The 12,104-nt window shown below is 60.0% G+C and overlaps 1 protein-coding gene and 1 pseudogene across 2 annotated transcripts; both read right to left on the bottom strand.

The window, feature by feature from the left end:
• Positions 1 to 763: 763 nt before the first annotated feature.
• LOC309620183 (paraneoplastic antigen Ma6E-like) lies at positions 764 to 3,094 on the bottom strand (the record flags this gene model as incomplete). The annotated part of the gene is made up of 1 exon (XM_082376236.1): positions 764 to 3,094. The coding sequence occupies exon 1, from the start codon at positions 2,846 to 2,848 to the stop codon at positions 764 to 766; it is 2,085 nt and encodes a 694-aa protein (XP_082232362.1). The 5' UTR covers positions 2,849 to 3,094.
• Positions 3,095 to 7,912: 4,818 nt separating this feature from the next.
• Positions 7,913 to 8,518, bottom strand: LOC309620184 (melanoma-associated antigen 10 pseudogene; annotated as a pseudogene). Its single transcript has one exon. The product of its transcript is annotated as a melanoma-associated antigen 10 pseudogene (transcript).
• Positions 8,519 to 12,104: the final 3,586 nt, after the last annotated feature.

The raw sequence follows: 12,104 nt of genomic DNA on the forward strand, positions 1-12,104 counted from the left end.
CAGTGGCACCTGCCCCCAGTGAAGGAAAAAACCAGGATCACCCCCACCCATTTTCAGAACACATAGGACACATGACCATCCCAGCATGAGAACAAATTGAACCCCAAAACTTTACAATTCACCTATGAAATGGAAGAAAAACCCTCACCGTGTCTGGGTCTGCACAGTGCCTACCCTCCCCTCTCACTGGAGAGGTGTCCCGTGGGTGCTGAGCAGGAATCCTACTCTGGACCCCCGCCCTCACCCACAGCAGCCCCTTCCCTCCGTTGCCCACAGCAGACACCAGACTCAGATGAAACGTTCAGGGAAATTTATTAACCAAAAACATTGACTGAAACCATTGAACAGAGGGTATGATAACACAGAGAGGAACTTCTAACAGCCACCGGAGGCCACGGGTCCCGGCCCCCCCCCAGGGTCCCCAACAAAATGCCTCCGCTACACCCCACCCGGCGGCCCTCCATCCCCCCCCAGTCTCCCTTCCTCAGGGCTCCCCGGGGGGACGATGGCTAGGGTGTGAGTGTTGGGGGGAGGGGAGCGGGGGCTGGGGGGTTCCTTGACACCTGAGTCCCTCTGGGGACCTACAGGGACACATTTGGGCTTGCCAGTGCAGGGAGCAGCCTGCCCCAGGGGATGATGAATAGGGGTCCCCTCTCAGGAGGGAGGCCCAGGCACCTTGAGTGGCCCTTAACACGGGGCCAGGAGGCTGCCTGGCCTGGCCTCCCCCTGCCGCCAAGCCTGGGGGCCCCGGGGCCTGCTGAGACTACTGGCCCGAGGAGGACCCCGGGGGGCTCATCTCTGCAGCCCCGTCCTCATTTCCCGGCACTTCTGGGATGGGCTTGAGCCCCTCCTCGGGGGGCTCCTCGGCCTCCTGGCCTCCTGCCTGGGCGAGGCCCTCTGGCTCCCAGCCCGGACCTCCTGGGGCCACCGGGGAAGCACTGCCCACCCGGCCAGGCATGGGGACCCCGGGGGCACCTGAGGGTCCTGCCTGACCTAGGCCCGCAGGGGCGGGAGCACTTCCATCTTCCTGAGTGGCCGCGGAGGCCTTGCTGGTCTCCCCAGGGCCAGGGGCTGCCCTGGCGGCACCATGATCTTCAGGGGCCGCCTCGCCAGCCTCGGCAGTGCCGGCAACTGCCTCACTGGCCTTTTCACGCGCTGGGTGGTCCTCGGCGCTACCTTCCTTGGAAAGGGCGGCCTGGGCGGCGGTATCTTCACCGGCCGGGGAGGCCTTGGTGCCATCTGCAGTGGTGCCCTCGGTGATGGCCTCATGGGCCGGGGCGGCCTGGGCGGCTGCTGCCAGGACTCCCACGTCCACACGGGCCTCTTCTCCCCCTGGGAACTGCTCACTGCTAGCCGGGTCGGCCTCCCAGGCCTCGGCCTTCTGGACGAGCCGCAGCATCCCCAAGAAGCTGGGAGGCCTCCGCGTCAGCCGCATCCTCCTCAGCTCCTTCTGGAGCGTGTCGTTCAGCCGGGCCCGCATCAGCACCTGCCGGGCGCGCACCTGGTCTGCCGTGGCCGGGTGGATGGCCCCCTTCTCCAGGGCCGACTGCAGCAGGCCTTCCAGGCGCATGACGTACGCAAAGAGAGTCTCCTGGGGCCGCTGGGCACAGGTCACGAACTTCAGCCGAGCGCTCACCCGGGGGTCCTTGTTCCCAAACCCCTGCACCAGCGCGGCCAGGCAGTCCTGGGCGGCCAGCTCGGGATCTTCCGCCAGGAGGCCGCACAGGAGGTCCAGCGCGGGGCCGCGCAAGCTCTCCACCAGCCTCCTCCTCCTCTCCCTCTCAGACACGTGGCGCCACAGGTGCAGCATGTCGTTGGCCTGCTCCAGCCAGCTCTCAAAGGACTCTTCCCCGTGGCCCGGCTCTTCCACCCCAGAGAAGGTTCCCAGCTCCTTGTAGCCCATTTTCTCTAGCACGGGCTGCAAGGCCTGCCTCCACTGCTGGGTCCAGGGCCCTGCCTCATCCATGGCGGCTGCCGCTTCCACAGCTGCTTTCTCAGCTGCAGTCATTGCCTCGCCCATGGGTCCTGCCATATTCAGAAGTCCTGCCACGCCTGCAACATTTCTGTCCCCTGCAACTCCCTCCTCATCTGACACTCGTGCTTCACCTTCAGCTCCTGCTTGACCCTCAGCTCCTTCCCCACCTGCATCTCCCTCCTCATCTGCACCTCCTGCCTCACCTGCAGCTCCCGCCTCACCTCCAGCTCCTGCCTCATCTGCACCTCCTGCCTCACCTGCAGCTCCCGCCTCACCTCCATCCCCTGCCTCACCTGCAGCTCCTGCCTCACCTCCAGCTGCCACCTCACCTAAGGCTCCCTCCTCACCTGCAGCTCCTGCCTCAACTCCAGCTCCTTCCTCACCTCCAGCTGCCACCTCACCTAAGGCTTCCTCCTCACCTGCGTCTCCCTCCATAGCTGCGGCTCCCGCGTCCCCTGCAGCTTCCTCCTCACCTGCAGTTCCTGAGTGACCTGCAGTTCCTGCCTCACCTGCCCTGCCAACCACTGCTTGTCTCTGGGGCTGTGCAGGGAAATTGGGTCTATCCTGTGACTCAGCATCAGGGGCCTGGGGCAGGCAGACCACAGTCCAGGGCCCCCCCTTGCCTGGTATTTGGCGGGGGATCAAGCTTCGATTTAAATACTCAGCAAACTCGACCAGGGCAACGCTCGAGCCCAGCTCCTTTCTGTAGACCTTGCCCAGCACTCGGTACCTGCCCAGGGAACACAGGGCAGCCTGCACGGCCTCCTGGAGTTCCTGGTCTTTGCAGTCGTCCGGGACGCCCAGGATGAGCAGAGACTGCTGAGCGTTCACGCCCATCCACCTGCACCAGTCCCGCAGTATCGCCAGAGCCATCGCCGTCTTCGAGGACCTGAGGGCGGGGGGAAGCGATCAAACAGGTGTGCACAGACTGTTGACGTGTGGGAATCGGCCTGTGGGTGCAAAGGGGAGAGAAGCATGTTTGTGCCACACAGCCCACCCTGCTGCCCCTCACAGCAGCAGCCTGGAGCACCTCCCTGCCCTGTTTTGTTTGTTTGACTTAAGGAAACTTCTTTTTGATAAGTTAGATTTATTTACAAGATAGAAGGCTAGGGACTTCCCTGGTGGCACAGTGCTTAAGAATCCACCTGCCAGTGCAGGGGACACAGGCCCGATCCCTGGCCCGGGAAGATCCCACATGCCGCGGAGCAACTAACCCCGTGCGCTGCAACCACTGACCCAGCGCTCTAGAGCCCACGAGCCACAACTACTGAGCCCACGTGACACAACTACTGAAGCCCACATGCCTGGAGCCCGTGCTCCGCAACAAGAGAAGCCACCGTAATGAGAGGCCCGTGCACCGCAACGAAGAGTAGCCCCCGCTTGCCGCACCTAGAGAAAGCCCGCACGCAGCAACGAAGACCCAACGTGGCCAAAAGTAAAAATAAATTTTAAAAATAATAACAAAAGAGCACTTGTTGTATACGACTCAAGAAGCAATAATAAAATAAAATAAAATAATTTTTAAAAAAAGATAGATAGAAGGCTCGTCACATTTTCTCCATTTCTGGCCTCAGTTTTAGGAAGCTGCCTTTCTCCCAAGGGATTTTTCAAGTCTTCCAATTTTTTAGCATAAACATTTCCATAATATCCCTATATTCTCTTTTGTAATGTACATCTGATCCGTAACGTTAGCCCTCTTTCATTCCTGACATTGGTGATCAGCGTTCTTTCTATTTTTCCTTGATTCATCGCTCTAGGACTTTCTCAGTTTTCTTGCTCTTTTCAAAGAAGAGCATGGCTTTGTTCATCGTGTCCATAATTTGCTTTCTATCACTGATTTCCTCTCTTAGCTCTCTTATTACTTCATTTTATGTTTCCTTTGCTCTTCTTCTTCTAGCACCTCTAAATGGGCTGTTAGCTCACTGATTTTATGTCCTGACTCTTCTAACAGAAGCATTTAGAAGAATACAGTTTCCTCCTGTCGCTTTTTGCTGCCTCCCACTAATTTTGGTAAGTTGTGTTTTTTGAGTATTCACTTTGAAATATTTTCTAAGTCCCTCTGTGATTTTTTTCTTTCATTCATGGGTTTCCCAATATTTAAAGATATATTATCATTAGTACCATCAAATAACATTTCCCCATGATAAGAAAACTTATCATGTAAAATTGCAATACTGTTAAATTTATGGAGACTTTTTTACAACTCTGGTATGGCCTGTCCGGGTGAATGTGCAAAGCACCCTCGTAAAGAATCTGTACACTGTGTGGAGGCCAGGGCCTCGCCCCGCCCACCCACCTCTGCAATTCCTGTGCCACCCGGACAGAGGCGACCTGGAGCTTCTCGATGCCTCATGCAGGGGGCCAGAGCCCCTCCCTGGACCCCCACAAATCCATCTGCCATGGCCAACAGCCTCCACCGGATCACAGCAGCCCCAGCGTCTGCCCTCTCAGCATCACTTACGCCCCTCGTGGCCAGGCGGCTCCTCCCCGCACCCTCCCCCACTACATCCCCCCATACACCCTCCCCCACCTACCACCTGCTGGCGCTCCGCTCTGGGCCCTGCAAGCCGGGCGCCCCCCCATGCGTAGAGATCAGACTGCCTCTCTCACCTCCCCACACCGGGGAGTCCTCCCCCGAGCACCCTCAGAGCCAGGGGCTCTCGCCTCTCGCACCCCAGATGCAGAGCCCACCCCTCTTGCCCTCGCCCACCCTGGAGCCGGAGCCCCCTTCCTGCCACGAGTGTCCTTCACCCTACCCCACCCCACCCCCTGCCCCGGCGGGAGCTCCCATAACGCCTACCGCACCCGCGCCCGGGAGTCCTCCCCATCGACCCGCACCTCAGCCAGGAGTAGCTCCGCCTTCCTCCCGCCACACGCAGCAGCCGTTAGCCCTCGCCTCGCGTCTCGGCCTGGGGAGGGGGCCCGAGAGTCCTCCCCATCGACCCGCGCCTGCGCCAGGAGTAGCTCCGCCTTCCTCCCGCCACACGCAGCAGCCGTTAGCCCTCGCCTCGTGTCTCGGCCCGGGGAGGGGGCCCGAGAGTCCTCCCCATCGACCCGCGCCTGCGCCAGGAGTAGCTCCGCCTTCCTCCCGCCACACGCAGCAGCCGTTAGCCCTCGCCTCGTGTCTCGGCCCGGGGAGGGGGCCCGAGAGTCCTCCCCATCGACCCGCACCTCAGCCAGGAGTAGCTCCGCCTTCCTCCCGCCACACGCAGCAGCCGTTAGCCCTCGCCTCGTGTCTCGGCCCGGGGAGGGGGCCCGAGAGTCCTCCCCATCGACCCGCGCCTGCGCCAGGAGTAGCTCCGCCTTCCTCCCGCCACACTCAGCAGCCGTTAGCCCTCGCCTCGTGTCTCGGCCCGGGGAGGGGGAGTGGCCCGCCCGTCGTGTCCTCCCCACCCCCACAGCCAGTCGTCCTCTCCTCTGGCCCCCAAAGCTGGCCCCACCCGCCCAGGAGGAAGCCCTCCGCTCCGGCCCCCCCCCCGCGCTTAGCCATTACCCCACCCTCTGCACCCCGACTCCAGAACACCCCCCACCAGCCACCCTGGCAGCCAGCGGTCCTCCCCTCAGACCCGCACACTGAGGGACCCTTCCCTCAGCCCCCCTTCAGCCCGCTGCCCTCCGCCGCCCCTCCCCCACTCCCCATCGAGCAGCCCGTACCCCTCCCCCCACCCCCACTCCTTCCCAGCGCCCCCGGTACCTGCGGAGTCCAGCAGCCGGCAAAGCCCCCGCCTGTCTCCTGACTTTCTCTGACTCTGTGGATGACACCGGAGTCCCGCTCAGAAGGGGCTGAAGAGCTCGTCTCAGCACTGCAGCCAGGAACTGTGCAGCCCACTGTCCCAGGCACTCTGTGCGAACGCCACGTGGGTTTCCGGGTGCTCCCGGAAGCCCGAGGAAGATGAGGGAGAAAGTTCTAGACGTCTCCTTACAGAGAAAGTGGTTGGATCAGAAGAGCACGTGAGGAGGCGCTTTGCTACGGAAGCAGCAGTAGCCATGCGCACTGAGGGCCTGAGGTCCCAAGGCTTGGCGCCTTCGGAAGCAAAAGACACGCCCATTGGCCTTCCACCAATAGGAAGGCCTCCCTGCAAGGCTGCGGAGTGGGAGGAGCAAACTTGGAGATGCAGAGCCCATGGTGGCACATAGGTCAATCTGTCTTTACAGGTGGGTTTCTGCTGTGATTGTTAATGTCATAAAGCTATTCTTTTTTCTTTCTCTTTTTTTCTAATTTTTGAATTTTATTTTATTTATTTTTTTATACAGCAGGTAATTATTAGTTATCCCTTTTATACATATTAGTGTACATATGTCAATCCCAATCTCCCAATTCATCACAGCACCACCCCCCCGCCCCCAACACTTTCCCACGTTGGTGTCCATACGTTTGTGCTCTACATCTGTGTCTCTACTTCTGCCCTGCAAACCGGTACATCTGTACCATTTTTCTAGGTTCCACATACATGCATTAATATACGATATTTGTTTCTCTCTTTCTGACTTCCTTTACTCTGTATGACAGTCTCTAGAACCATCCACGTCTCTACAAATGACCCAATTTCGTTCCTTTGTACAGCTGAGTAATAAAGTACTAGTAATAAAGCTCTTCTTTATATGGACTGATTTCTTGTCTAGTTGTATCAACTAGCCATCTTCTCACATGGCAGAAGAGGATGAGGCAGCTGTCTGGGGTCTCTTTTACAAGGGCAATAATCTCATTCATGAGGGCTCCCTCCTCATGGGCTAATCACTTCCCAGGGACCCACCTCCAAATCCCATCCCTTTGGGGGTTAGAATTTAACAGGTGAATGAGGGGGAGAGGTTTACAAATATTCAGTCCATAGCACTGTCTGTCCATCTATTTTTGCTCCTATGTTCCCTTCTTCCTGCTGAGATAATTTTTTTAATTTACATTTTAAATTCTCTACTGCCTTTTTAGGCAATTATCAGTTTTCGCTAAAACTTTACAATTCACCTATGAAATGGAAGAGAAACCCTCACCATGTCTGGGTCTGCAAAGTGCCTACCCTCCCCTCTCACTGGAGAGGTGTCCCGTGGGTGCTGAGCAGGAATCCTACTCTGGACCCCCGCCCTCACCCCCAGCAGCCCTTTCCCTCCATTGCCCACAGCAGAGGCCAGACTCAGCTGAAACTTTCAGGGAAATTTATTAAAGAGAAATATTGACTGAAACCATTGAACAGAGAGGAACACAGAGAGGAACTTCTAACAGCAACCAGAGCCCACGGGTCCCGGCCCCCCCCCAGGGTCCCCAACAATGTGCCTCCGCTACACCCCACCCGGTGGCCCTCCATCTCCCAAGAGTCTCCCTTCCTGAGGGCCCCACGGGTGGCCTCTCGCCAGGACGATGGGCGCTGGCAATGCCCGCTCCCCCTAGGGCAGCCACTCCCCCTCTGGCCCACATGCCCGGGACCTGGTCCTGCCCTATGGTGGGAACAGGACAGTCCCACAGCAGGGCATGCACCACTGAGCCGACGATGGTGTGTCCCGAGGAACAACGGGGTGGCCTTCAGTTGTACTGCTAATTACTTTCACATTTCCAAGTAAATTCCTATTCCAATGCTATGTTATCTTGTTCAGGATCACAAAATAATATGGGAATCTTACTATTTGTTTTACACAATAGCAAAACTCTTGTTGTTGAACTGAATTAGTGCAAATACATGTGTGATTAATGTCATTCACAAACTTAGATACTGAAGCTTATTAAGCCTTCTTTTAAGTGGAACAATATTTGAAAATTTCCTAAAGAAAACAGAGATGAAATTCCATGTCATCATACACAACAGGAACCCAAAGATGCTGCACACCGGGTTCCCCCGACAGGCCCGGGCCCTCTTCAAACTCCGAGCGAAGGATCAGCCTCCCTTCCTGCCCCACGGGAGAAGCTGCTGGACGTGGGCCTGGAAGGAGCCTGGCTTCTGCTCTGGCTCAGGCCCCCTCTTCCTCATCGCTCACAGCCTCTGCACACAGGGATGGGAAGGACCTGGGATCCCATCCACTGGCCCTGAGCAGATACTCCAGGACCTGCCACTTGCTGGCCTCCGCATGGGCCCGGGGACCCCACAGGAACTCATAGCGGGCGGGGTCACAGTGGGGCACCTGCCGGTACTCCAGGTAGCCCTCCTGCACCCACACTTTGGTCAGGAGCTCCCTGGGCTCCCCATAGATGTAGTGCTCCCTCCCGGCACACACACCCACCTTGCTAAGTGCTCCCCACACCTCCTCCTCTGGGGCAACAAAGTCGTCCTCCAGGAGGATCAGGCCCAGGAGCAACACGAGGAGGCCGGGCTTGGGCATGCTCGGCCCGTCACTCAGCATCCCATCATAGGCGAGGCCCAGGGCGGGGACCAGGACATAGGAGTGATTGCTGGGGTCCACTTCCTTCACGTCGAGGCCAAGGACCAGCTGCGTGTGCGCGGAGGCTCAGCTGAAGACCACGGGGAAGTGGTCCTGGTAATCTTTGAGGATGGTCAGCATTTCTGCCTCTGTGGTAGTCTCCTTTGTGCAATACTTGGGCAGCAGGAACCCCACCAGGTCAGCCATCAGCACAGTAAGTGCCTCCTGGGGCAAGGACTCGGCACAGGCAGAGAAGGAGGGGGCGACGGGGGAGGAGGAGGACGAGGGGGATGCGGCCTCCTCGCCCGCAGCCCCGAACAGCTGCGCCTCCACCGGGCCCTGGGCCTGGACTGGGGCCTGAAGGTCTGCCTCAGGCTGGCGCAGCTCGCTCATCTCGACCAGGGGCCTGATGACTGGGGTCGGGCCGCCGACGGGAGTCTGGGCAGGGGCGACAGGTGGGGACCACGGGCCTGTGGGTGAGAGGGGGTGTGAGCGGCCTCGGCGGAGAAACGCACCCTGGGCAGCTCTGACAAAGGCCACTTACAGGGCTCGCCTGGAGGGGTGCCCTCGGGCATCACAGGAGCGCTCCTCCTGGGTGGCCTGTCCCCTGCCAACCTGAAGAAGGAAGCGAGGTGGCTCCTCAGGGTGCAGCCAGCGCAGCCCCAGGTACCGACCGGGGCTGAGAGGGGTGTGGGGAGGTGCGGTGACTTGGGCCTTGTGGGGTCCCCTGTGTTCTGGGAGGGGGAGCCCCTGGGTGCACACTCAGGGCGCGCACCTCACCTTGACTCCTGGCGCTGCCTGGACCTCCTCTGCTCTGTGGCCTGAGGACACGTGCCTCAGACCTGGGCCTTCGCCTCCTGGTTCCTGGAGCCCCTGTAAGAGGAATGGAGGGCGCACCTCGGGTGTAGATTGTGGCACAGCCCTGGGCCCCTCGGTGCTGGTAGGAGGGGTGGGCCGGACTCTGTGAGGTTCCCACTGTCCTGGCGTGGGTGGCCCCCTGTGTGCTCACTCAGGGCAGGGCCTCCCCTTCCCCCTGGCAGGGCCTGGGCCCTCTGTCTGCTGTCCTGAGGCAAAATTCTCAAGACACATTCCCTGCGCTGAAAAGAAGGGCGTGAGGACCTCCACATCTGGCCATGGTGCCCAGGGGCTAACAGGGCTCACAAGGGACAACCAAACGCCATGGGGTCCATCTGTGCTGGGACGATGGGCGGTCGGCTCAGTCTCCACCTTGACACACTGCAGGGCCTGGGACAGCTCCCTCTGCTGACTGTGACTCATCTCCTTCAGCCAAGGCCTCACCTCCATAAGATACCAGAAGAGGAAGTGAGGGGCAGTCCATGTACCCACCTATTCTGGGACACCCACGGCTGACAAAAGGGACAGGGCCGGCTGGGCTCCAAGTACTCTGTGAGGAGGGGTCTCCCCAGTCTTCTCCATGACCCTTGCCAGGGCCTGAGGCCAGACCCCCAGAGCAAGGCTCCCGCCTCCCTGAGCCCACCCATCTGGAAATGAGGAGGGGTCAGTGAGACAGGTCCTGCCTGGGGTTTCCAGGGCTGACAGTTGGGTCAGGCCAGATTTCTGTGGGCCCCCCTTTGTTCCGGGGATCGGGCTCCCCTCAGTCCTCTCTCGGGGTCCACACCTTGACACCTGGCAGATCCTGGGACTCCTCCCTCTGCTGACCTGATGTTTCACCTCAGACCAAGGTCTTCGCATCCCAAGACGCCTCCATCCCCAACCACGTGGCAGAGGTGAGAGCCTGCAACGTCCCGTCAGCCCTGCCAGAGACCTAGCAGGGCTGACAGCATGGGTGAGCTTCTCTGAGGTCCCCTCTGTTCTGGGGTCCAGGGTCCCCTCAGTCCTGCCTCAGGGTCCTCACCTTGACCCCCGGCAGGACCTGGGAATCTCCCCTCTGCCCACCTGACACCCCGCCCCGCATACCAGGTTCCCACTCTCTATGAGACCCGGATGTCAGGAAGTGCTGTAAGTGGCCCTCCTGCCCTATGACCTCCCAGGCCGACTCTGATCTGAGGTCCATGGTCCCCTCTGTCCTCCCTCAGGGTCCTCACGTTGACTCCCAGCTGGACCTGCGATTCTCCCCTCCACCCACCTTAGGCCCCGCCCCTTATCCCAGGTCCCCAGTATCTCTGACACCTGGACGTCAGGAAGTCAGGACAGGCCTACTGTGCTCATCCCGCCCCGGGGCCTCCCAGGGCCACCTGCAAGGGCGGGGATCTGGTGGGTCCCTTTTGTCCTCCCTCAGGGTCCCCTCAGTCCTGCCTAAGGGCCCTAACCTTAGTCCACCAGGGACCTGACATTTTACCCTCTGCGCTCATGAGGCCCCGCCCCTTATCCCAGGTCCCCAGTATCTCTGAGACCTGGATGCCGAAGTCAAAACGCCTTGCCAAGTGCTCATTCCGTCCCGGGACTGCCCAGGGCTGTCGGCAGGGGCGGGGTCAGTGGGGTCCCCTCTGTCCTCCCTCAGGGTCCTCAGCTTGAGCTCTGGCAGGTCCTGGGACGCCCCCTGTGTTGACCCAGGGCCGGACCCTCACACCAAGGCCCTCACTGTCCTGAGACCCCCGGTGGGAATCTATGGACAGCACATCAGGCCACCAAGCCCAGGGCTTCCCAGGGCTGAGATGATCCCGCTGGGTTCCCTCAGCCCTCCCTCGGCTCCTCACCTTCCCTCCCAGCTGGTCGGGCCCCCCCCCCGCCCACCTGTGTTTGGTCCCCTGAGGCCCAGGCCCTCCCCAGCCAGGACCCCTGAGAGGGAAGCGGGGGTCGGGGGTGGCGCTTATTCCCACAGCCCTGCCGGGGGTCTCTCAGGGCTGACAGCAGGGCCGACCTGGATGCCTTGTGGCCTCCGAGTCCCCCTCATGGTTGTACCGTGACTCCTGGTGGGGCTGGGCTCCTTCCCTCTGCCGACCTGGCCCCGGCCTCCCTGCCCCAGGCCCTCCCCGCCCCCTCCCAGGGGCATCAGTGCACGTTGCATCCGGACAGCATGCCGGGGGGCTCCCAGGGCTGTCGGAGGGCCGCAGATGCATCCCCTGGGGGCCCTCAGTCCTCCTCTGGTCCTCACCTCGACTCCAGGCAGCACCTGGGCCCCTCCCTCTGCCCACCTGAGACTGCGCCCCGCAGACCGAGCCTCTGACCCCCCGAGATCCCTGCGGAGGTGGGCGGCGGAGTGCGATGGGCAGCCTGACAGCCCGGCCCGGGGTGCCCCAGGAGTCCCAGTAGGGGTGGGGTTGCATGCTGGGGGACCCTCTGTTCCGGGCCTGCTGGACCCCTCCATCCTCACTCAGGAGGGTCTTCCTCAACCCCTGAGAGTAAGGCTGCAGTCCCAGCACAGATGCTGGATGGGGGGCTGCCGCGCCCATGACCGTGGGGGGAGCACAGAGAACCGCACACCGTCCCCTCGGGGCTCCTCACCAGCCTCCAGACTTTGGCAACCTGTTTTAAGAAACGTTTAGTTTTAGCTGAAGAGGCCTGAGCAGTGGCAGGTGATTTAGGGAAACGCTTGCTTTGATGATTAGATCATATTACCTGTTGGAGTTACGTGATTGTCACTTTTTCATCCTCATTCATAGTGAGTAATACAATTTACATGTCTGTGCAGTGCAGTGTGTGTCCTATGTATATATATAACATATGTGTAGAATGTATGTGCCTATATACACATGCATCACCATACCACATGTATGTATAGGGAACGCGTCATGTATGTTCCAGTACCCAGACTGAGGTCATCCACAGGGCCCTGAAGGGCACAGACACTCACGCCCCGTGG

The sequence above is a fragment of the Balaenoptera borealis genome, assembly GCF_965194805.1.
Source record: "Balaenoptera borealis genome assembly, chromosome: X".
Taxonomy (NCBI): domain Eukaryota; kingdom Metazoa; phylum Chordata; class Mammalia; order Artiodactyla; family Balaenopteridae; genus Balaenoptera; species Balaenoptera borealis.